We start from the raw sequence: 23731 nt of genomic DNA on the forward strand, positions 1-23731 counted from the left end.
TGTTTTTCTTGAATGAAAGCTTCTTGGGCAAAATTATAAATGCCGAGACGCGGTTGTTGAATTGAAACTCAATTTCAAACTTTTTTTGTGTGAAAATACGATACATTTTTTTTTGGTTCCCTTGGCAGCCACACATCATTAGAAAAACTGTTTAATATTTGTATCTTTAAGCAGATTGTTATAATCCTTGAGTACCATGTTTGTTTGTTTTTTAGTTTACTAATCAATGCATTAGTTCCTGTGTTTCAAAAAAAAAAAAAAAAAAAAACAGGACGGAGCCACAGGCGCACAGTGATGACGAGACAACATGCTCATACTTTGCGACGCGCTTGTTATTTTTCGTGGGGGAGATCATTTAGCTGCAACGTGTTAACAGCAAATCCAAAAACTTATTCCGCGCTTCGACGAAATGTCTTTCCACGACGACGAATCCGCGGATCTCGGGGTAGCTGGTCAATCAAAGTTGGAGAGCTTCCTGTTCAGTAAGAACAATTTCAGTCCGGTTTATCAGTGCGGCTCTGTCGGCGCACACGTGGGTTTCCTCTGTGAATCTGCCTCGATATTCCTTCAAAAACAAAACAAAACAAAAAAAAAAGAAAATCACCTCACCTTTTCTCAGCTATTAGTCAGTGCGTTAACGTACCTGAATGAAAATAATATTTAAACCTAGTTTTGGTGTTTCTTCCAGGCTGCGAGCTGTCCTCCAAAGTCCCTTTCTACACTTTCCAAGGAGATGAAGAGGAGGACCTGGAGCACTTTCTTGAACTCAGAACAGTATGTACAGCTGCAACGGTGATATGGTGTCATCACATTACCTGGGGTGCAAAAGTCTTTACTCCACCAGTTCAATGTGGCGTTCACAGTCCTGAAGTCTATATGTGTTATTAACTATCCACAAACTGCAGTTTGGTGTCCGTATCTGTGACGTGGCCGCAACGTAAACCCTCCGGTCAAACCGGCAGTCTGAGTGAATGTTGTCTGATTCCTGCAGGTTTGCCTGGGAGAAGGCGCCAAGGAGGAGAGCAACGTGGTGGAGGTAACAGCCATGAACCACCAAGGAAAGACTGTTTCAGTGCCCATCGCCAACCTTCACATCAGCTGTCTGCCCATGGTACCGTGCACTGTTGCGAATAAACTCTACAGATGGGCTGCTGTACCACACAGCAGGAGGCTGGAGTTTGATGTCTCTTTACTTTGACTCTTTTCTCCTCAGGTGAGTCTGGGAGAGTTTGAGCTGAAAGCCCCAGTGACCATCCGGCTCAAGGCGGGGTCGGGCCCAGTTACTGTCAGCGGACTACACCTTATTGGTAACACAAGCCTTTTTCTAATCCTCCCATTACTTTGGTAAACAGCTACTGGACTACTGAACTCACGTCATTCCTAAAAATGGAACAGTAATGTGGGTTCCCTGCTTTGGAGCTGAGCCACAGAAAAATTCATCAGCACCAATTTGAATAATTAATCATTTCAGTCATTCTTGAGCAAAAATACAGTTTCTCAAATGTAAAGATTTATTGGTTTACTTTGATTAGATGAATGCCTTAGTCAGCTTGGGCTTTGGGAATTTGTGAGGCGCATTATTCACATTTTTCTGACATTTTATAGACCAGTCAATCAATCGAGAAGATTGGCAGATTAATCGATGCCTTGCATGTGGAAAAATGAATGCAATTTATAAGCTGCTAATGTGATGTGTTTCTTGGATTCTAGAGGTTCTGAAATACTTTGTTCTCTTTATTCAGTTTCTCTTGAATTTGACCTGACAACATGAAAAGTTAAATGTGCCTTTGGGCAATGAAATGTCAAATTTCTCTCAAAATGAAATCCAAGACCTTTGACATGTTTGATATGTATGTCAATTCCAAGTTTTCAAAAGTAGACTGTAACTTACTTTCAAAACGCCGCGAAATATACATTTATCAGCACTGCAGGGAAAAGCTCCATGATCAGGATTAGCCCTCTTCTTTTGCCCTTACCGCTGCTTGTAATGAGTGAGTGCAGCCGCATTTTACTAGCTGTTCATGAGGTCGGTTGAGAGGGCAGATAAAATAGGGAACCTGTCTGGCCTCAAAATTACGTAGAATACCAGGATTCAAATTGAGAGAGCGATTTAACATTGTCTTCTGTTCTTGTGCAGCCTCACAGGTTGAAGACTCCGATCTGTCTGATGAGGATGACGAAGATGATGATGAGGAGGAGGAGGAAGAGATCACCCCCATTAAACCAGCAAAGAAGAAGCAGAAGCAGTAGGCGGAGAGGTCGCTGATGCTTCCTTTTGAATGGCCTCCCTTGCTCGCCGATACGTTTTGAGAAATGCAGCAGATTTTTGTACCAGACGGACACATTTTATAGAGTTACTACTTCTTCCACACAGCCACGTGAATGCTTAGTGTGGTGGCAGCTAAACATGCTGTGAGAGGAGGGAACATCGCGAGGGGTTCTAATGTTCTTGCCTCTCCTCTCGGTCTGAGCAGTGTATGTAACTGCGTTTAAGACATTCATTTAATAGAACTGTTTTTGCTATTAAATGCTACCCAGTGTTTTATACTGTATATGATACAGTCACCACTGCTGACATGGATTTATTGCACCAGTGGTGGAAAATTTGTCTTTTACCACCGTCGGATTCTGGTATTGTTTGAAGAGACTGTTCTTGTAAAAGTAAAAAATGTGTGTGTGTGTGTGTGTGTGTGTGTGTGTGTGTGTGTGTGTGTGTGTGTGTTTCAGACAGTAAAGAACGGTTTCCAGATCAATTGTGATTCCAGCTGAATGGTGCAGACGATTTACATACATACAGATTATTAAATGTTTAACAAGAGTATCTCCATTTCCAGTTGTTTGTACTTCCAAAATATTCTTTTTCTATGTGATGTCAGTCATAAATGTGAAGATTTTGTATTCGTAGTGAATGCATCAGTTTGTTTTCATTTTATCTCCCTTTTAAATTCCTATAATCAAAACTAATTTTACAGATACAATTTATGTATCTAAATGGTCACTTATGATAAGTGCCTTCTTTGGAACGCACAGAACCACACAAGGGGGTTGTAACTTAAACACTTGTAGCAGGAAGCCAGCATTGTGCTGAGGTCAATTTATTTAATCAATTTATGACCACGGCAGCGTCCTTAAAGCCCAAATTCAATTTTCAATTCCAAAGTGTTTCACTTCAACACGATTTAATAACCAAGATAACATTTCAGAAAACACATTTAGTTCAACATACACAGAAATCTGTAAAGTGAAATAACCAAAGCTGTTCTAAAAGGCAGGAAATGTGTTCTTGTAGAGCCCTGTCGCTCACAGTAAGCAGCTCATCGAAAAAGTAGGTTTTCGGGGCCTTTAAGGTTGTAATTGTGAATTCAGTGGGATGGGTCAACAGGGCTGGAAAAAAAGGAGCAAATGAGAATAATAAGCAATCGAAAAACATACAGATGCAGATATTTCCAGGCAAAGCACCAGTGCCTAACGTGAACAGTTGCCGTGTAAAGTTATTGAGCAAGCTGACAGTAAACCGCTGGAGTGGCTGAGGGGTGCCAGTAAACGTGATGTCAGTTCAGGCTTCGTGAGGCAGATGTGGTCGTATCGGGTGACACCTCGCATCATCTACGTACACATTACAGTCCCATCTGCACTGTACAAACATCAGCTGATCTTTTGCGAGGCAGCTGTGAAACAGCAGGTCACCGAAGTGGACCGTGTCACCGGTGTCTTCTGCAGGTCGTCAGAGCTCTGCCAGTCCGTCTCATTAGAGCCCCTGGAATAAATAAACCCCCCTCGATAACCTACTGAGGAAAAAACACATTATAATTCTCGCAGCCCTAATTCGTCGGCACGGCTGTGGCTCAGTGGGACGGAGCAAGGAGACGTCGAGAGGAGGGAGAATGCTAAACAAGCAGCGTCGCCGGGCACCACGTGGCCCCTAACCCCTCACCCCGACGCAACTTTTGCCCGAGCAACTTCGCCGTGCCCGACGCTGCCATGGCAACATGAGAAACGACCACCCGTGGGGTCGCCTTGATGGCAGCGCCCTGCTCACAAGGAGACGAGGAGGGCAGGGAGGCTTTCATCAGAGGAGGCTTAAATAAATCCTATTGCATTATCAGGGTGTTGTGCTCTCACCGGCGGGTTGCTGTTATTGTGCCAGCGGCGCTATCTCTCCCTCGCCCTCGGCGGGTGACGAGCAGGAGCTAGGGACCAGCAGGAGGCCACAGCCCGAGACGACATCGCAGTACCTGGACCCAGATTTTGACGGTGCTTTCGCGCATCGGGAGAGTACCTCGGCTCTTTTCGGGGCAGTGGGACAAAGAGCGATTGGGCTGCACGCCACCGGAGTCAGAAGACCCTCAAAGGGTCATGTGACAGGCAGCCAACGATCCCACAACTAGTTACTGTCACTGGGAGCAGGTGCTGTTGCTTCTTATTTTCTGACTCATAAAGTATATCCGACTGGTGTGTGCTGAGTGGGAGTCTGTGAACCTTTACACCAATTTTATTGGGTATAAGGGTTTTATGGTGCAACTGTGCGTGGCTCATTAAGTCCTCGCCTTCGTCGAGAGGTTACAGCTGTGTCCAAAGCAATGCCTGTGTCTTTAGCATGGGCAACAACACAGGGAAGCCTTTTAAAAGACATGCTACTGAAAACGAGGCATTGATCATTGCCAAATAAAATATTGTCATATAGGAAGAGTCCACACTACATTTAGATTTCTCTCTTCTGTGCCTTCATGTCAGACTCCACTGACATTTTGTGGGACAGTGGTAGCTTTCTTGTGGCTTTGCACATAGTTTTGAATCCTTTTCTGTATGTATGCACTTCAAAGAAATCAGCATTTTTAGGGTTATATAAATATAGAATTTCATTCTACAGTTAAACTCTGTCCATAAGACAGCCAGGGACGTGGCTGTCATATGGACAGCTCTCCATCAACACGACATTCTCAAAACAGCTTCTGAAGCATAATTCAAGTCTGCCTATCCACTACGTGATATGATTTTTACCTCATCATTTGTATATTTTCCTCACTGACAACACTCTGATTGTTTTTAATTTTTTTTGTCATGGCAGTTTTGGGTGCAGACGAATCTCAATTTCCTTTTTTAACCTGGAAAAAAGATGGACTCATTAATTTCAGTACATTACGAGAGGGTTTAGAACTGCTGATCTGTTGGAGCATTCAAGATGAGCAGGCAGTACATGGATGACTGATTTTTCATCATGGGCAGTTCTTCAATACCATTGACTGATTATTGGAAAGTACCACGCAGTACAGTGAGCATAATCAAGTAACTACAAAAAAAATCCAACTTCACCTTTGCCAGAATTTGGCTCCTCAATAAATACAGAAGATGCTGAGTCACTCATTTTTCCCTCATTAAATAACAGAAAAGCTGGTCTGTGACCTGGTCCTGGGTGGTATTACGCATTGTTTCAGTCAGCTTGTAAATGTACTCTGATCCCATCGGGGAGTGTCAGTGTCAAAGCAGCTTAGGTTCATTGTTAAGCCCACTGTAGGGAGTAGTAGTTAAAATAAAAATGGACAGATTTATGGCCTATCTCTAACTAATGTAGCATACTGTGGGCTTTCCTAGGAAAAACAATCAGCAGGAAAACATCGAAACTGTTCATGGTCTCACCACCATAACACATAAAATGCACGGGGTGAAGGCAACTTTTAAGATACCCTTTTAAAGCAATTACACAATAATGAGTATACTTATGTATATTGGGAAATATAAACTATATACCTCAAACATAGCACAAAAGTACAAAATGGGGTCAACAATCCAGTACTTTTAGTAACTACATTCTTGGCTGTCGAACCAAAACTAAATTTAAATAAAAATATCTATTTACCAACACATGCAACACGGCTATAAGAGAAGTAGTCTACATTTGACTACATTGACATTTGATACTTTTGGCATTTAGCATTTTTAACATACCTGCTGTCTATTTATCCACTTCATTTACAAGTGTTGGAATCTCTCCAGTCTGTACAAGTTGTCCCTTTAAGGAGGACGATTTTGGAAAGTACAGTTGTTTCGAACAGAAAGAGAAATATTATGTCACTGTATTGAACGCGAGAGAGGCAAAGCTGGGAATTTTCTGGTGCCTGGGCAATAACTGTAGAGAGACAGTTGACTGGAGATTTTTACTGCGTTTGTCTGTCTTTACTGCTCCCTCTGAGCACATTCAGACCGAGTGTTCAGTGTCTGTCAGTTTTATCTGCAAAAGCTGGTCAACAGAAGCAGAAGTAGCATAGCTAATCGTCACGCAGACATACATATGTATCTGCTCTACTTTTTAAAAGTTCCACTTTCTGCTAAAGCCTTCAGAGAAAGCCAGTGGAGTAAAAAGTAAATATTTTTCCCCTAAAACTTTGTGGCATGAAAGTATAAACCTGCAACTACATAAATAAATAAGAGAGAAGAAAATGGAAACAATAAAGGGAACAAACAAAAAACTCCAAACTATAGTTATAAGTAACTACAAATAACTTGAGTAAAGATACTTTATTAGTTTCCACTTCTGACACTGGCATGTGTTGCTCCAGTGTAGCCCAGAGTTACTATGGCAACAGCCACTTTGCGTTCTCACTCAAGAACTGATACAGCTGTTCTCCAGAGAGGACTCTGAAGTGCCCTTTAATTTTGATCTGAAACGCCTGCCGTGCTCCCATATAAAAGCACATTTCCACGGGGTGCAGCTCACCTGCACACACCCTTCCTGTCTTCTGCTAATTTCGGTTGCGTACAGTGTTTTAATGTTGCCCGTTTCCCTTCAGCTGAAACTCGACAGAGGACTGGTTAATGTTACAATGATTTCCACCAGCAAAAGTAGACGTGGAGATCAATAAACATTGGCCGTGGATCTTTGTCTTTGATGTTTGTGCACTTGTGTGTGTGTATGTGTTTTGTGTGTGCACACTGTTATCCTGGATTGGAGTTTTGGCACAGATTTCAAAGGCCTTATCAGATGAAGGTTAGCATTCTGCATGGTTGATGAATAGCCGCTCTGTATGCATTATGCTGCATATGTCCATGCTCCTGTCAGTGTTACTGGGGGGACTGTGTGTCTAGTGTGTGTGTGTGTGTGTGTGTGTGTGTGTGTGTGTGTGTGTGTGTGTGTGTATTCAGACAAATAACACTAATATCCACTCATTTACAGCACATACTATAACACTTGAGTGCTGCCATGTCGGCCACCTCTCACATGCACCACGAACTGATGGGACAGTTACACAAGCTGCAAGCTTTGTAAATGTACTCTGATCCCATCGGGGAGTGTCAGTGTCAAAGCAGCTTAGGTTCATTGTTAAGCCCACTGTAGGGAGTAGTAGTTAAAATAAAAATGGACAGATTTATGGCCTATCTCTAACTAATGTAGCATACTGTGGGCTTTCCTAGGAAAAACAATCAGCAGGAAAACATCTAAACTGTTCATGGTCTCACCACCATAACACATAAAATGCACGGGGTGAAGGCAACTTTTAAGATACCCTTTTAAAGCAATTACACAATAATGAGTATACTTATGTATATTGGGAAATATAAACTATATACCTCAAACATAGCACAAAAGTACAAAATGGGGTCAACAATCCAGTACTTTTAGTAACTACATTCTTGGCTGTCGAACCAAAACTAAATTTAAATAAAAATATCTATTTACCAACACATGCAACACGGCTATAAGAGAAGTAGTCTACATTTGACTACATTGACATTTGATACTTTTGGCATTTAGCATTTTTAACATACCTGCTGTCTATTTATCCACTTCATTTACAAGTGTTGGAATCTCTCCAGTCTGTACAAGTTGTCCCTTTAAGGAGGACTATTTTGGAAAGTACAGTTGTTTCGAACAGAAGAAATATTATGTCACTGTATTGAACGCGAGAGAGGCAAAGCTGGGAATTTTCTGGTGCCTGGGCAATAACTGTAGAGAGACAGTTGACTGGAGATTTTTACTGCGTTTGTCTGTCTTTACTGCTCCCTCTGAGCACATTCAGACCGAGTGTTCAGTGTCTGTCAGTTTTATCTGCAAAAGCTGGTCAACAGAAGCAGAAGTAGCATAGCTAATCGTCACGCAGACATACATATGTATCTGCTCTACTTTTTAAAAGTTCCACTTTCTGCTAAAGCCTTCAGAGAAAGCCAGTGGAGTAAAAAGTAAATATTTTTCCCCTAAAACTTTGTGGCATGAAAGTATAAACCTGCAACTACATAAATAAATAAGAGAGAAGAAAATGGAAACAATAAAGGGAACAAACAAAAAACTCCAAACTATAGTTATAAGTAACTACAAATAACTTGAGTAAAGATACTTTATTAGTTTCCACTTCTGACACTGGCATGTGTTGCTCCAGTGTAGCCCAGAGTTACTATGGCAACAGCCACTTTGCGTTCTCACTCAAGAACTGATACAGCTGTTCTCCAGAGAGGGACTCTGAAGTGCCCTTTAATTTTGATCTGAAACGCCTGCCGTGCTCCCATATAAAAGCACATTTCCACGGGGTGCAGCTCACCTGCACACACCCTTCCTGTCTTCTGCTAATTTCGGTTGCGTACAGTGTTTTAATGTTGCCCGTTTCCCTTCAGCTGAAACTCGACAGAGGACTGGTTAATGTTACAATGATTTCCACCAGCAAAAGTAGACGTGGAGATCAATAAACATTGGCCGTGGATCTTTGTCTTTGATGTTTGTGCACTTGTGTGTGTGTATGTGTTTTGTGTGTGCACACTGTTATCCTGGATTGGAGTTTTGGCACAGATTTCAAAGGCCTTATCAGATGAAGGTTAGCATTCTGCATGGTTGATGAATAGCCGCTCTGTATGCATTATGCTGCATATGTCCATGCTCCTGTCAGTGTTACTGGGGGGACTGTGTGTCTAGTGTGTGTGTGTGTGTGTGTGTGTGTGTGTGTGTGTGTGTGTGTATTCAGACAAATAACACTAATATCCACTCATTTACAGCACATACTATAACACTTGAGTGCTGCCATGTCGGCCACCTCTCACATGCACCATGAACTGATGGGACAGTTACACAAGCTGCAAGCTTTGTAAATGTACTCTGATCCCATCGGGGAGTGTCAGTGTCAAAGCAGCTTAGGTTCATTGTTAAGCCCACTGTAGGGAGTAGTAGTTAAAATAAAAATGGACAGATTTATGGCCTATCTCTAACTAATGTAGCATACTGTGGGCTTTCCTAGGAAAAACAATCAGCAGGAAAACATCGAAACTGTTCATGGTCTCACCACCATAACACATAAAATGCACGGGGTGAAGGCAACTTTTAAGATACCCTTTTAAAGCAATTACACAATAATGAGTATACTTATGTATATTGGGAAATATAAACTATATACCTCAAACATAGCACAAAAGTACAAAATGGGGTCAACAATCCAGTACTTTTAGTAACTACATTCTTGGCTGTCGAACCAAAACTAAATTTAAATAAAAATATCTATTTACCAACACATGCAACACGGCTATAAGAAAAGTAGTCTACATTTGACTACATTGACATTTGATACTTTTGGCATTTAGCATTTTTAACATACCTGCTGTCTATTTATCCACTTCATTTACAAGTGTTGGAATCTCTCCAGTCTGTACAAGTTGTCCCTTTAAGGAGGACTATTTTGGAAAGTACAGTTGTTTCGAACAGAAAGAGAAATATTATGTCACTGTATTGAACGCGAGAGAGGCAAAGCTGGGAATTTTCTGGTGCCTGGGCAATAACTGTAGAGAGACAGTTGACTGGAGATTTTTACTGCGTTTGTCTGTCTTTACTGCTCCCTCTGAGCACATTCAGACCGAGTGTTCAGTGTCTGTCAGTTTTATCTGCAAAAGCTGGTCAACAGAAGCAGAAGTAGCATAGCTAATCGTCACGCAGACATACATATGTATCTGCTCTACTTTTTAAAAGTTCCACTTTCTGCTAAAGCCTTCAGAGAAAGCCAGTGGAGTAAAAAGTAAATATTTTTCCCCTAAAACTTTGTGGCATGAAAGTATAAACCTGCAACTACATAAATAAATAAGAGAAGAAAATGGAAACAATAAAGGGAACAAACAAAAACTCCAAACTATAGTTATAAGTAACTACAAATAACTTGAGTAAAGATACTTTATTAGTTTCCACTTCTGACACTGGCATGTGTTGCTCCAGTGTAGCCCAGAGTTACTATGGCAACAGCCACTTTGCGTTCTCACTCAAGAACTGATACAGCTGTTCTCCAGAGAGGACTCTGAAGTGCCCTTTAATTTTGATCTGAAACGCCTGCCGTGCTCCCATATAAAAGCACATTTCCACGGGGTGCAGCTCACCTGCACACACCCTTCCTGTCTTCTGCTAATTTCGGTTGCGTACAGTGTTTTAATGTTGCCCGTTTCCCTTCAGCTGAAACTCGACAGAGGACTGGTTAATGTTACAATGATTTCCACCAGCAAAAGTAGACGTGGAGATCAATAAACATTGGCCGTGGATCTTTGTCTTTGATGTTTGTGCACTTGTGTGTGTGTATGTGTTTTGTGTGTGCACACTGTTATCCTGGATTGGAGTTTTGGCACAGATTTCAAAGGCCTTATCAGATGAAGGTTAGCATTCTGCATGGTTGATGAATAGCCGCTCTGTATGCATTATGCTGCATATGTCCATGCTCCTGTCAGTGTTACTGGGGGGACTGTGTGTCTAGTGTGTGTGTGTGTGTGTGTGTGTGTGTGTGTGTGTGTGTGTGTGTGTGTGTGTGTGTGTGTGTGTGTGTGTGTGTGTATTCAGACAAATAACACTAATATCCACTCATTTACAGCACATACTATAACACTTGAGTGCTGCCATGTCGGCCACCTCTCACATGCACCCGCCGAACTGATGGGACAGTTACACAAGCTGCAAGCTTTGTAAATGTACTGGGACTATCTCAATAATATTCATCAAAGGCCTGAGCTATAGAAGAAAACTCCACCCTCAAATACTCTTCAGCTGCTGTATATTACCAGTGTGGGTTGGAGACTATCTTTATTTCTAATTATTACTTTCGACCCCTAGTGTGGTTGTATTGACCCTGTTTGATTATTTAATCTCGGTGTACAATGGTAAATCTGCAAAGCCCCTTTCTTTAATTCAAAGGGACTGACAATAAAATCTGAGGTGTTTAAGGTGGACTTCTCCTTTGAGACAATATCATTTCCTGCAAAACTTCCTCTTTTCCATAAAACATCCTCTTTTGCCCCTTCATCTCAGGATGCGAGCATCTGTTACAGTATCATCGAATGTAAATATGCTCTCAGGAATATAATACAATAAATGCTGGGCATGAAACTGTGTGTGAAAGAAACAGAGAGAGACAGTGCCCACTGTAACTCCAATAGTACCTCTGGCCACTGGGTAAAGCACACAAACAACAGCTGCATAACAGCTGACAGTTCCCCATGCATTGAACACACACTCACACTCACATGAAAAAGGCTCACAATTTGCTGCAGGCAGGGGTGGGTTGTATTCATATATATATATACAGCTCCAACACACCTGCCACAACAGAGCACAGCTGTCAAGTGCATAACCCTTCACCCTATACGTAACCTCCATGAGCACACAGACACACACACACAAACACACACTGAGCCTCCTTCTGCACATATGAGGAAACACACACTAAATGGCTGACTGTGCGCAGACACCTGAGCACACATTCAGTTGCACAACAGGATTTGACCTCATCCAAGCCTGCACATGAGGCAGCACAAACCAAACACACAAAAAGCTACACACCCTTTGTCAAGCTTGGTATTTGTGCTAATGCTAAGTCTGTTAAATGACAATGCTAGACTTCGTAATGATCCACAGTGGGCATTCAAAATATTGCTTAAGAAGTCTTGGAGAAAGTACTGACTCCAAATACTTGTAATATTTTCAAAATAAAATACTGTAAGACACAATTCAGTCCTCTTTACCATTTACATGCATAATTTTTTACAGTTAAAATGGGAAAGCTGATATAAATATGCAGCTATAAATGAAATTATTTATATGGATTAAATTAATAGTATGGCCTCCTTCTGAATATCTGCTGTATGTTTTATTAATAACACACACACAGAAGGAACAGTGCACAAGGGGAATGCTAATAGGCTTACACACACACGCACACACACAATAAATGTCAAATTGATGCAACACTGTAACTAAACCTCAGCTCCCTCTACTCCTCTGCCTCATGTATTTGCTGCTAAAGGGTGCAGAGTTTCTTTGGAGAGGATATCAGAAATTTTAGTATTCAGACAAAAGAAAAACCAAACTGGACTAGAGAAGAGACAGAACGAAGCAGGAGGGCATAACGTTTTAGAACCCATAAATAAGTGATGTGCCTCACTTGCTCTGTACCCCCCCCCCCTAAACATTCTTCCTCCCTCTCAGCCCTCCACTCCGCCCCTCAGCTCGCTTCCTCTATCTCAGCGTCTCGCTGGGGGGGAGGGGAACGATGAAAGGCGTATGAGTGACAGATAAGTAGATGACTATACTGTCCCAGCCCTCATTAAAACTCTGCGCTTATATCATCCGCCGCTCTGACCCTCCTCCTCCTTCTCCTCTGCATCGAGCCCTGGCAAATGATACCCCGGGAGAGGAAGAGAGAGAGAGAGAGAGAGAGGAGAGAGGGGAGGGAGGTGCTGCTCATCAGTTATTCCCGCTCTCTGACCTAACTTGACAACAAGCTCCAATAATGAGACAAAGAGGGATGAGACAGGGACTTTGCCAGAGACCAGGATGTTGACAAGGAAGTGAACTGTCCTAAATTGGCAGATAATGGGCCTGCTGTTGCCCGGTCTTTAACAAATCATTGTCCAAACCTCTTCAACCATGTTCTGAGATTTCTCGGAATACAGTAGATCTCATCCAGTGTCTTTCTTTTCCACCTAAGAGTCTTGACCTATTTAATAGATTGTGGGTGAGTTGCAGGGTGGGATTTAAGGTCATGGCTTTTCTTCTCATTTTTTTTTTCTTTTTTCTTTTTTTTTAGCAGGAAGCTCTGATATTTCTACTGTAACCCAGTGATTCAAACTGTAAAACCTCTTAACCCCAAACAAATGACACAATGTGCTTCTCAGTACAAACAAACCTGAAACTATAATAAAAACATGTTTAAAATAATAAATGTGTCACCTGGTTTAAAGTATGGTTTAAAGCCCACAAGATTACATCAGAAATCTGTAAACCATTGCTTAAAATACAACACAATGTAATTTAATATGCTTGTTTATTCAATATTTTCCACTGGTTTTGGTTTATTCATAATCTTATATAAAAATTCATGAAAAACCTGACAAGCAGTTGTAGTCCAGTGTGTTTTTAAAGCCACGTGGACTTTGGAGTGCATGGAGAGGCTCCCTGCATGCTTTCAGCCACAAACAGGAAATAATCAAGAGCTAAGAACTTGGAAGTACATTAAGAGCGTGTTAACAGTCTTTTTAGGCACTGAAGTCTCTGGAATCCCACATCAGGACTTGTAATGAAGGATATGTCGTTTTTTAGTTCGCTGCTTGAATGGATTTAAGACTACATTAATCACATTAGCACTTCCAGTAGAATTAAAACAGAAAATAAATAAAAATACAAAATGTTTTCAGATTAGAGCATTACTGCTGCCACTGTGATTCAGAAAGTAAACAGGGCTACCAAAGTTAACAGGCCATGGTTTCCCAAAGGGTCAAGTAAATGTCAAAACAACATTATCATGAACACATGTTGGAGACACAAAGCTGACAACATATCGCTGAACCAAAATGGAAATTAACAGAGAGCGGAAAAGGAAATTCTGAATAAAAAGGAACAAACAGATTCTGGTTTATTACTTGGTCCCATAATGCTTGGTTGAAGACTGGCCATACAGCCCGTAGAAGTCAGGGTGCCTGGCTGTTTGTGAGGCTTCCATCAGTCCCCTGATGGGAAAATGCTGCAGCGGCTGGCTTGCAGGTAGCGGGGCATGTGGGGGAAACTCCTGAGAGGTCATGGAGGCGAAGGAGTCCGACGCTGGATACGGAGGCCGGGCACGAGCAGCGGGGGCCCGGGAGCAGCAGCAGTTATTCAGAGTGCACATCAGTACTTTCCTCCCTTCGTACATGGCTTGTTGCGAGGCACCTCCACTGGGGAAGTGGGAGGGGGGGAATATGGTCCTTGAGTGGTGGCTAGAGCTGGACCCTAGACCCACAATGTGGTGGGCTGAAGTGTCAAGGAGCCGACTGTGGCCGGGGCCAGCATGAGGATTCTGGGAGAGGCCTTCAGAGGAGTACATGGATGAAGCACGATGGCTCTGGTCAGGCAGGAAGGGTTTCTTGCTGCTGTAAAGCAATGGTGGAGGATCCTGGGAGGTGGAGGAGTTTTCTGTGTTACTGCCCAGGAAGGCCATGCTGTATTTCCTCTTCTGTAGACCTGAACTAGTCCCCATTTGGGAGCCAGCAGAGCTGCTGTGAGACTGAACAATCTCGAGAATGGGCGCCTCATTGAATGGTTCTGAGAATGGAAAGTAGTTGTAGGGCAGAAAGAGACATTAGTTAATCCTGACCACATCATATCTTACAATCCACATTCCCCTCATCTTTAGATACTCATCACATTTCTTTCTTACCTTCCAGCATTTTCCGCAGGTTCTTCTCTCTCGTTGAGAGCTCAGGAAGCAAATGATGAGAGTTGAGCTGGCCCACTCTGAGTGGAGGGATGGCACTGCTCAGGTGTGAGTTTGACCTGAAAAAAGACACACACATGTAACACCATGAAGACCAGATTCAGTGAGACATTTGCACCCGAGACGCATACTGCACCTTGAGACCTGGGTTTATTTTTCAAAGACTCGTCAACTGACGAGCGTACAACAGTGAAGTATACACGTCTCTATACATCTCCTTCATGCATATACACTGGTGAAGAATTGAATTGGTATGTGAAAAATACATTGTGGTTGGGAATAGAATATTTGATTAACTAATAAAATTTTAATCCCAGTGACAACAGAGTAAGGGTTAGTGCACCAAAAAGTGTGCATGAAAGCATCACTGATATACTTCAAAGAAATTAACAACCACTTAGAATGAAAAGAGCACAGGAATATTAAATGAACACAGTATCTAACTAATCAATAATACCAAGAAAACGCATTGCCAGTTACTGTTTTGTTGCTTTTGAGAATGAGTTGCCAATTATGCAGAGACTGCAGGCACGTGCAAGTTGTCCTGCATTTTCGGGGACCTTCTCACCCTGACTGTATAACATATGATAAATACTAAGTACAATCGTGTACTGTAAAGTGAAATAGAACAGAAATAGCAACGCTTACCTGTCTATTAGCAGCTGGTACGGTTTTGTATTCTGAAAAAGACAAGAAGACACAAAAGTCATTCAGACCCACCATCTGCCTTTTAACATGTCGCTAACAGGTACCATGAGGAGAACAGAAGAATACACAGACAATGGGTCTGCTGTTGTCTGTTCGCCTGTGCAGATTGTGGACATGCATCAGTGTTTGTTGCACATGACGTTTGTGTGTGACAATGCTTTTTGTGTTCTTCATAATGCAACATTTGATTCGGCGGATGCAAATGCTGTAAAACAATTTCTGTCGACATGTGTATTGCATGTGTTTGTGTGGCTTTGAAGGCACAAATGCACGTGGGGGAAATGGAAAGAGAAGTGCAGATTTTTTTTTACCTTCATGAAGTTAATGCTGTCTGCTCTTTGGAAGAATGTTTGTACCGAGCTCAGCAGTTTTTCCGCTTCCTGGCGCCTCTCGTTGAGCTGCAGAACCTGCTGGGAGTTTTTCCTCACATACATGGTGCAAGTGCTCTCCAGCATCTGCATGGTTTCAGCCTGGTTCGCCTCTAGCAGCGTATGCATCCTCTGATACTGGGCTCTCACACGCTCCTTCAGTTCAGACACTGCATCCTGTGGAGAGAGAACAGGTTGGAGACAATTTGATTTACAAGCACATGAGCACACACATTTACAGTTATAAAATGCATTCAAACACAAATTATACAGCAACACCTCTTTTACATGTCAAGATGGAATGTACTACTCAAGCTATGAAAGTAAATGTGTAATATCTCTGGTGGCTGAGAAATATTCCTCCAGGGTCATGACTTTTTTTTATTTCATCAAGTTTGACCATTCTTTCCTTACTCAGTCTCTTGTGAGTCCCCCGAAAGTGCAATATTAAAAACTTAACAATTTTTTTTGCAATTTCCTAGCATAAGCATCTGAACCACATAAATTAAAACACTATTCAACAAAAAAGAAGTAAAAACGTGTGATAAAGAGGGAATGATGCTTAAAAAGGCAGTAGTGGCTTGATTTGATCGGTTACTGTATATTGTATATAGTATATTTCTTTCTTACTTCATTTTTTGGAATCTACTTGTTCAGAACTAAAGTAGGACAGTCATTTGTAAGATGCATTTTCCGCTCTGGTGCACTAGCCGTTCAAAGCTAGAGATAAATTACAGTCTCTCTTCATTTTCCAACATTGAACAAAGGTACAGAGTGGTTTCATTACAGCACAGTGTAGACAAAATTAAAACACAAACTACAGGATGACAAAGAACCAAGGGGACTAGTACTGACAACATTCGGAACTGTGTCTCTGTAAGTATACACAATGCGTGTCGTGCTGTACCTTCATCAGTGTCTTGTCTGACTCCAGCTTGGTGAGCTGCTCATCGATGTTCTGAACACGACCCTCCAGTCTGTCTTGCTGCCTCATTAGCATGGCCTGTGGGGAGATAACATGCACGAGATGGATAAGACAGATGAACCCCGACAGGACACACTGAAAACAGAGAAACATATTTTCACACACTCAAAGTTTCTCAAAAACTCCGGCCTCTGCTGGGACCTCAGCAAACCGGGCAGCTATTCATGAGTCACCAAGACAACCTCCTCCACAATACTGATTAGACAGAGGAAACAACAGCTGCCAGCAACAACCACATGCATTTATCCATTAGGAGAGCACCAGCAAAGGCAAACACAGTTGGACAAATCCATCTGTGACTGCTTCTAAGTTTATCAGGGACCCTGCTACATCAATTTAAATCCATTGTTGGGACCAGCCGGCTTCCTCTGTGGGCTGGATCAGAGTGCAAAGAGAGCCAAAGGCCACTAAAAGAGCCGGTAAACATAATCCTTCTCCATTTACAGCCGGAGATGCAAATCAATCTACAGTCACAGGCTGACAGCAAACTAGGAGCAGGGGAGGGCAGGTACGTTTTTAATGAAGTGTTTCTGAATGGGAAAGGCGCCCTGCTGAAATAAGAGAAAACCTGCTGTCATGGCAACAAAGCCTTGTGTATGTATTCATATGTGAAAGCTAATGTGTATGCGAGGGACCAAAAAACAGGGGTAGTTTCACTACCCTGCTCTGACTTCTCTTTTTGCCACATGCAATGCCCCCATTGTTTGCGTTGGCCTCTCTGTCAGTGACAGATTGTCATGTCTGTGTGCACAGCGCCGGGGTCTGCTCTCTCCCTCCACATGAGCATGCATGGGAGAAAGGGAACGGGAGGAAAGGAAAAGTGCTTTGGGGCTCTGCTTGCACATGCCAAGACCGGACAGAAAGAGGGCGAGAAAGACATACAAAAAAAAAGAGTGAAACCCAAAGAGAGAAAGTTTGAAGCACGGAAGAGAGAGATGGGGAGAATGAGGACATTCCTGCGGTCTCTAGTGAGCGAGTTTCGAGGTATCTACATTGTGGTATCACGGCAACAGGCCTTCAGCTGCTTACAACACTCACAGAGTTTTGTGTACAACAACTGGCTGGCCACTGTGCTATACCACAGAGAGCACTTCCAACAGTCCATCTAGTTTCTAAAACAAAACAATAAAAAAAAAATACTCTAAATACTATACTAATATACAATACTACACAATTTTGCTTGTTTGCATATTCTTTAAAACTGTCCGTTTTAGTGAGGAAGACTGATGACAATTTTGTCACCTGGAAAACAACAGAAAAATTTCTGTTTCCTCCACTTCACCTGTTTCACAATTGAAGATCACTTGGATTATGACATGGACTTTGGACTTTGACATTAGATGAACTTAAAAGGGAAACAGCGCATAGTAAACAAAAGTAGTAGTAGCATGGAGCCACTTTAGGACAGCGGGAGAACCTTAAATCCCAACATAACCTTTTATCTCCAACCTTAAAACCCAACATTAACCTTTTATCTCCATATACGGTTGTTAATTAATGTGTTAGCAATAATTAGCCTAATTACACCGACCAACATTAGCATTTATTCGGAGTCCTGTTTCTGGCCATCTAACAAATCTAAGTCCAATATTCACTCTGCTTTTAGTTCTGTTTAGGTCTTCACCAACTCCTGTTTAGCTTCTTAGCAGCTAAATGCTACTCAGAGTTAGCTAGTCTCCAACTTTGTTCGTTAGCTAACTTTAATGTAAGGTAGTCGCTATCTTTGCCAGTCTACTATTTGGTGCTGGGCAGATAGCGTACGGTCGGTTTATCAATGCTTTTTGTCTGATACCAGCTGGCTGCTGCGGCTGGACATGTCACTGACGAGAGTGAGCCAAGTCAGTGAAGTCACTGTAAGGCCGTAAAACAAAAAACAATTAACTGAAAGATGCTGAAAAGCTCTATAGAACTGAGGGGAACTGCAGAGTAGGCTGATATTTCTCTTTGGGTTTCTTTCTACGAGCGACCCCTCTCGCATTAAACATAATCAAATGATCCATTGTTACTATAAAAATATTGATCAGTGCAGCTTAAGTGCTTAGAAGAAAACATCTCATTTCCATTAATTTAATTATGCCTTAATTGCTGCGTTGCCGTTGCAGTGTTGACTGTCATTGTTAAAAGGGATCCCACTAGAGAGATCAGAATGTATTCTTGCTTTATGGCTTGTGATAATAGGGTCTATACAGCGTGAGCACAAGAGATGGGGACTAACCTGAGCTGGTGAAGCAGGCCAAACATCATAAAATGATCAACAGGTACTGGTGTATAAACCTGCCTTTCGCTACCCTTAAGGTAACTGTACGCTGTCATCGTTTTACTTTGGAGACACGTAAGTGACAGATACACTTGCACGGCATTTGTTGTTATTTGAGGTCAGAAAACGAACTAAGAAAGTGCTGAGATACTTTCCCTGGAGCCTCAACAAGTCCAGCCCCACACACCTTGCAAACTATTCTCCCCAATTATTCATCTTTTTGGAGATTACAAGCTTGAGCTAAATTCATATACACAACTTCACAGTATATGTGAAAAAAAAAAAATCAGCATTTGTGTGTTGGTTGAAGACTCATCATAATTGTATAATCATTAAATTCCTTGTGCTGGTTTGTGTATTAAATGACCCTTCAGTCGTATTGGGGGATTCGAACATGTTGATGTTTCAACCTTTAAAAAGTGCGTAACGCTTGTGATTACATTTGGATAACTAGATCACTTTGACTTCAAAGGTACCCTGTGGCGTTTCTGACAACCGATGGCACTCTAAAGCCACGTCATAATGTGCGGTCCCTTGTTTTGTTTGTATCACATGTACTACCACCATGCACATGATGATTATGGATGTACCAATGACAGAGAAGGAGAACAAGACTGCAAATATATGTATGTAAATAACTTGGGCCATAATTTGTGTACACAAGGAGGTGGTGCCCCGTTCTGGAGACATGCACATGATGGAAATTTGTCACATTTTCACATCTTCTCAGACTAGCAGCACTCTTGTTGAAAATCAGCAGTGGGCCTTAATCTTGTGTCATGTCCAAAACCTGTGCTACATCTCCACACAACACATTGCTTATACAAGAGGCACTTTCAGCTTAACAATCCTCCTCAAACAATCTGATAATATGCATAGCAACTAACTCTGCCCTGCAAACTCACGTGGCACCTAGTTCATTGACTGGGTTTCTTGTTTCATCCAGTTTTTCTTGTACTGTGTGCACAATGCTTTAAAACCTTTCAGACAGTACAATTACATTAATAATCACTGTCTTAACACAGAGCATAAAAGTTCAGTGGTACTTATACCTACTCTGTGACTGTTGAATTGACAAAAACAGGAAAGACCGCTTTCTGGGTTATTGCTATCCTAAATGTTGCATTATGGGAGTTCTCTTCACATAATGGCAGCAGTTTTTCTCTGCCTAGATGTTTCTGCTCAACAACCTTGTCTTCCTCATTTTGCCATGTTTCCTCCAAGTCCCTTTACATCTTGTTGTGTGCTTGAAATAGCATAAGGGGGCAGGAAGTAACTGTCTGGTTGCTGAGCTCTCTGTAGCCATGTGAAAGCCTACCTTTATCAAGATTAAACCCATCAATGATCACTTTCCCTAATGTCCTATTTAAGCATCCAGACACCCTTGGGTTGCCAGGAAGCTCATGTTTAAATTAGGAGCCTCAGGCTCAATGAACAGAGAGCCTCTTTCACAATCAACTGACAACTATTCCCCACGTCTGATGTCAATGGACTGCCCTCAGCATTCTGGAGAACTGACTCACTCCAGCTCAGATACAAGAAACTGCGAATGGCAGAGCTTCCATGAGCGATGGTTTCCTGCTAAGATGCCTGAGAACCCCAAGGTGAGGTTGTGTGGGAGGGCTCCTCCTCCGCCTATCCCAGGGATGAGAGTACTATTATATTACTCTTCCTTTCTCGTCCCAAAATTACAAGCACAACTGCAGAGAGTTACTGTAAAAGTCTCCTTTGGGAGCCAAAATAACCAAAGATATGAACATAGCTACAATGGTTTTTCCCTCTTTGTTTATCCAAAAAGCAACAAGAGTGCTGCCAGGGGAATTTGAAATCCTTTCACCAAAATAGACCACAGCCCTGTCAAGGACAACAAACTCTCAGTAAGTAATAGTGAGAAGCCACTCGGGCCTCAAATTACTTTAACAAATGACCCAGCATCCAAGAAAAAGTGCACTCTGTTTAAAGGCCCAAGCATGGAGAGTGTTAATCTGAGAAGAGCCAGGAACTCTGACTCCTGGATAACTCCATTTACCCTGCAAACATACAGTTGTGAAAGAACAGAAAAATGGGTGGGTGTGTGCATGTGTGTGTGAAGAGAGCAGCTGTGGAAAGGGCTGAACAGACATCTTTTGTCCCAATAATAGCCCTGAACCAGAGCAACAGTTTGAACCGAAGACTTCTACCAATTTAGAACTTTGTGATCTACACACTGGAAAGAAAGGAGTCTGTAAGTTTCCCAACTGGAATAACGCGATCACCAAATGTATCAACACGAGCGCAACACGGCAGATGCTGAAACTAATCTGACTCTCAATCTTCACAGATAGAAATGTGTATAACGAAATGTGGGTGGTTGTTTTTTACACCTTGCCACAGAGTGAATTGAATCAAAGTAGAGAACTGAGGAAAGCACAAAGGTGGACACAGCCATGAAGCGCTGGCCTTAAGCGAGACGCATTCCTCCATACATCCTGAGGTCAAACCTGCCAAGGCAGATCATTATTCACTTCTTGTTAGTCAGGTTAACACAAGTAGAATCTATGTTCCTTTTTTCTCCCTGGAAATTTCACTATCATCACTTTCCAACTCCTGGGAATGCTTGAACTGCAAAGTTATAAGCTTGCTGGCTTGTGAAGATTTTCACAGATCAGCTCATTTCCTTCTCAAAAACAGTGCGCCACTTCATCTATCAGCCTCCCAAAGCCTTGCCAGCGTGCATTTCCTCATGAACAAATGCTGAAACTGAGCCGGGTAGTTAACCAACTGGCTAAACATACTACATGTGGATCCACCCCCACTGCACAGGGGTTATCCTTTCCGGTTGATGCAGATTGCATCACAGCACTTACCCGAGGGCACAGGGCGGCTAATGCGAAGGCGTGGCGGTGTGGAGACGGTGCTATGATCAAGGTTAAAAGCCGCGTGTGACGTATGCCTGCATGTGTGTGCATGTGTGCGTACGTGCTATCATCTTCCTTGAGGGGTGGCTTTCACCTGTCCAGTCCTTTCACGTCACATAAGATTAAAGAAACAGGCAAAGGAAGGAAGCATTTATAGACTAGTGAACTGAGAGAAATATTTTTTTTCCCTTGAGATTCATAGAAAAACCCATGGACAAAACTGCATCTATCACATTTTTAGACTGTCACCTGCGTTTCAGTTGAAGTGAACTGGTGAGTTGGACAGTATGCGTGGGTGTGATTTATCTACCTGCATTTGTATGCGTTGTGTGTCCACATCGCAGACTGTATGTCTTTGGTTAGTGCAGTGAGAGATGCAGCAGAACGGACACAGAGCCACCTGCTCGTCCTCACAGTGGAGTAGCCTGTATTCCTCGTGACTGGGACAGGTCCAAGCGCTCAGCTCCTCAGCATCGACTAACAGGTGCCCCGGGGCTGCACACGGCTGCTGTAGGTGCGTCTGGATGTGAGTTTGGCAGCAGGGCTCCTTACAGCGCAGACAGACCTTCCGCACCGGCAGCGGGGGGCCTCGTCTGCAGAGGACACACTGCAGCACGGCAGGGACTTTCTCAGTGTTCAATGCGTTGAACCGCTTGACAATGTTGGCCAGCTTAAAGTTCTTCTCCAGTGTGGGTTTCTGATTGTAGTCATGGTTGCACTCGGGACAGCGGACCGCAGCGCTGTCTTTGGCCCAGGCCTCCGAGATGCAACCCTTGCAGAAGTTGTGCTTGCATGGCAGCTGGATGGGCTCATCAAAGACATTCAGGCATATGGGACAGAGAAGCTCCTCTTCCAAGCAGTTTTTCCAACTCGCATCCATGACTTCAGCTGGATCCAAACTGATGCTGTGCGACTAAAAGGATCAAAACTGAGAATTATTTTTCCAAATGTGGATTTTAGCTTTCTGCAGTGAGCTCATTTTGAAATGCCTAAAGAAATACCCTTAGGGAAAATGAAGCCTACCAAAGTCTTCTTGCTACTTTTCTTACATCCTGTCCAAAATGGCACAGAAAGATGTGGGCAAAGAAAATTAACTCTTCCCGTAACCCGAGCGGCGACGAAGTGTCAAACAAAGTGCAGCCACAGTGAAACTTCGACAACACACTGACAAAATTAAACATTTCATACTGCGTACAATGACAACGTAATATCTGGCTTGTACATTTTCGTTTCGTTATTTCGGGAAATCAGAACAGGACGACGCGAGCTGCGGCGACAACTTGCTTCAAAATAACACTGGAAACGGGACTCTGACTAATAAAATGTCGCACTGACATTTTATTCTTAGGCGAGGACGCTCTTGCCTGCTGTCAAAACGGCATTATAGCAGTCTACTGAAACACATCAGAGGCATTCTTATGGAAGAAAAGCAACGTTACCAACTATTTATTTTCCATGTCGTCGCCGGACTCCGGTGCACCTATTATGCCCTCAGAGCTTTTCGCGTCCAGCCCGCGATGAGACCCGGCTCCTGCGCTTAGATCACAGCGTGTCGGACGCACGGCAGAGCGCCGGGGCTTTTATACGATCCGCGGCTGTTACGCGGCTGGTTTCGCTTTCCCGTCAACTCTGTGACTGATATTTATTCGTAAGCGCAGGCAGCTTGTGACTCGTCGGGAGGGGAGCTCAGTGCTTTCACACCGACTGCACCCCCCTCCCCTCCCTCCGCCGCCGCCGCCGCCGCCTCCGCCTCCGATAACGTGACCCGTCACAGAGTCGATACATAGACGGGGAGGAGCCCGGAGGAAGAAGGCAAGCGAAGG

The 23731-nt window shown here is 42.8% G+C and overlaps 2 protein-coding genes across 3 annotated transcripts; one reads left to right on the plus strand and one right to left on the minus strand.

Annotated features, from left to right (window-relative positions):
- The first annotated feature begins 281 nt into the window (after positions 1–281).
- npm3 (nucleophosmin/nucleoplasmin, 3) lies at positions 282–2827 on the plus strand. Its single transcript, XM_040138626.1, has 5 exons — positions 282–482; positions 689–774; positions 992–1111; positions 1214–1307; positions 2138–2827. The coding sequence occupies exons 1-5, from the start codon at positions 410–412 to the stop codon at positions 2248–2250; spliced, it is 486 nt and encodes a 161-aa protein (XP_039994560.1). The 5' UTR covers positions 282–409; the 3' UTR covers positions 2251–2827.
- A 10408-nt stretch (positions 2828–13235) lies between these two features.
- LOC120796906 (E3 ubiquitin-protein ligase TRIM8-like) lies at positions 13236–23551 on the minus strand. Of its 2 annotated transcripts, none has more exons than XM_040140082.1 (7): positions 23352–23551; positions 22219–22821; positions 16677–16772; positions 15713–15946; positions 15342–15373; positions 14637–14752; positions 13236–14521 (listed from the first exon to the last, which is right to left on the minus strand). In XM_040140082.1, exons 2-7 carry the CDS (start codon positions 22786–22788, stop codon positions 13860–13862), a joined length of 1710 nt encoding a protein of 569 aa, XP_039996016.1. In that variant the 5' UTR covers positions 22789–22821; positions 23352–23551; the 3' UTR covers positions 13236–13859. The 2 variants fall into 2 exon arrangements, with proteins under 2 accessions (XP_039996016.1, XP_039996014.1); XM_040140080.1 differs by having other exon boundaries at positions 23348–23551.
- Positions 23552–23731: the final 180 nt, after the last annotated feature.

Source organism: Xiphias gladius, chromosome 11 (assembly GCF_016859285.1).
Source record: "Xiphias gladius isolate SHS-SW01 ecotype Sanya breed wild chromosome 11, ASM1685928v1, whole genome shotgun sequence".
NCBI classification, from domain to species: Eukaryota; Metazoa; Chordata; class Actinopteri; order Istiophoriformes; family Xiphiidae; genus Xiphias; species Xiphias gladius.

Excerpts from the sequence above, each read along its gene's own strand:
- npm3 (XM_040138626.1), top strand. The coding sequence starts at position 410 with ATGTCTTTCCACGACGACGAATCCGCGGATCTCGGGGTAGCTGGTCAA. Across the intron at positions 483-688 it reads GTTGGAGAGCTTCCTGTTCA|GCTGCGAGCTGTCCTCCAAA; the intron begins GTAAGAACAATT and ends TGTTTCTTCCAG. Across the intron at positions 1,308-2,137 it reads CAGCGGACTACACCTTATTG|CCTCACAGGTTGAAGACTCC; the intron begins GTAACACAAGCC and ends GTTCTTGTGCAG.
- LOC120796906 (XM_040140082.1), bottom strand. The coding sequence starts at position 22,788 with ATGGATGCGAGTTGGAAAAACTGCTTGGAAGAGGAGCTTCTCTGTCCC. Across the intron at positions 15,947-16,676 it reads CAGACAAGACACTGATGAAG|GATGCAGTGTCTGAACTGAA; the intron begins GTACAGCACGAC and ends CTCTCTCCACAG. Across the intron at positions 14,522-14,636 it reads CCTGCGGAAAATGCTGGAAG|AACCATTCAATGAGGCGCCC; the intron begins GTAAGAAAGAAA and ends TTCCATTCTCAG.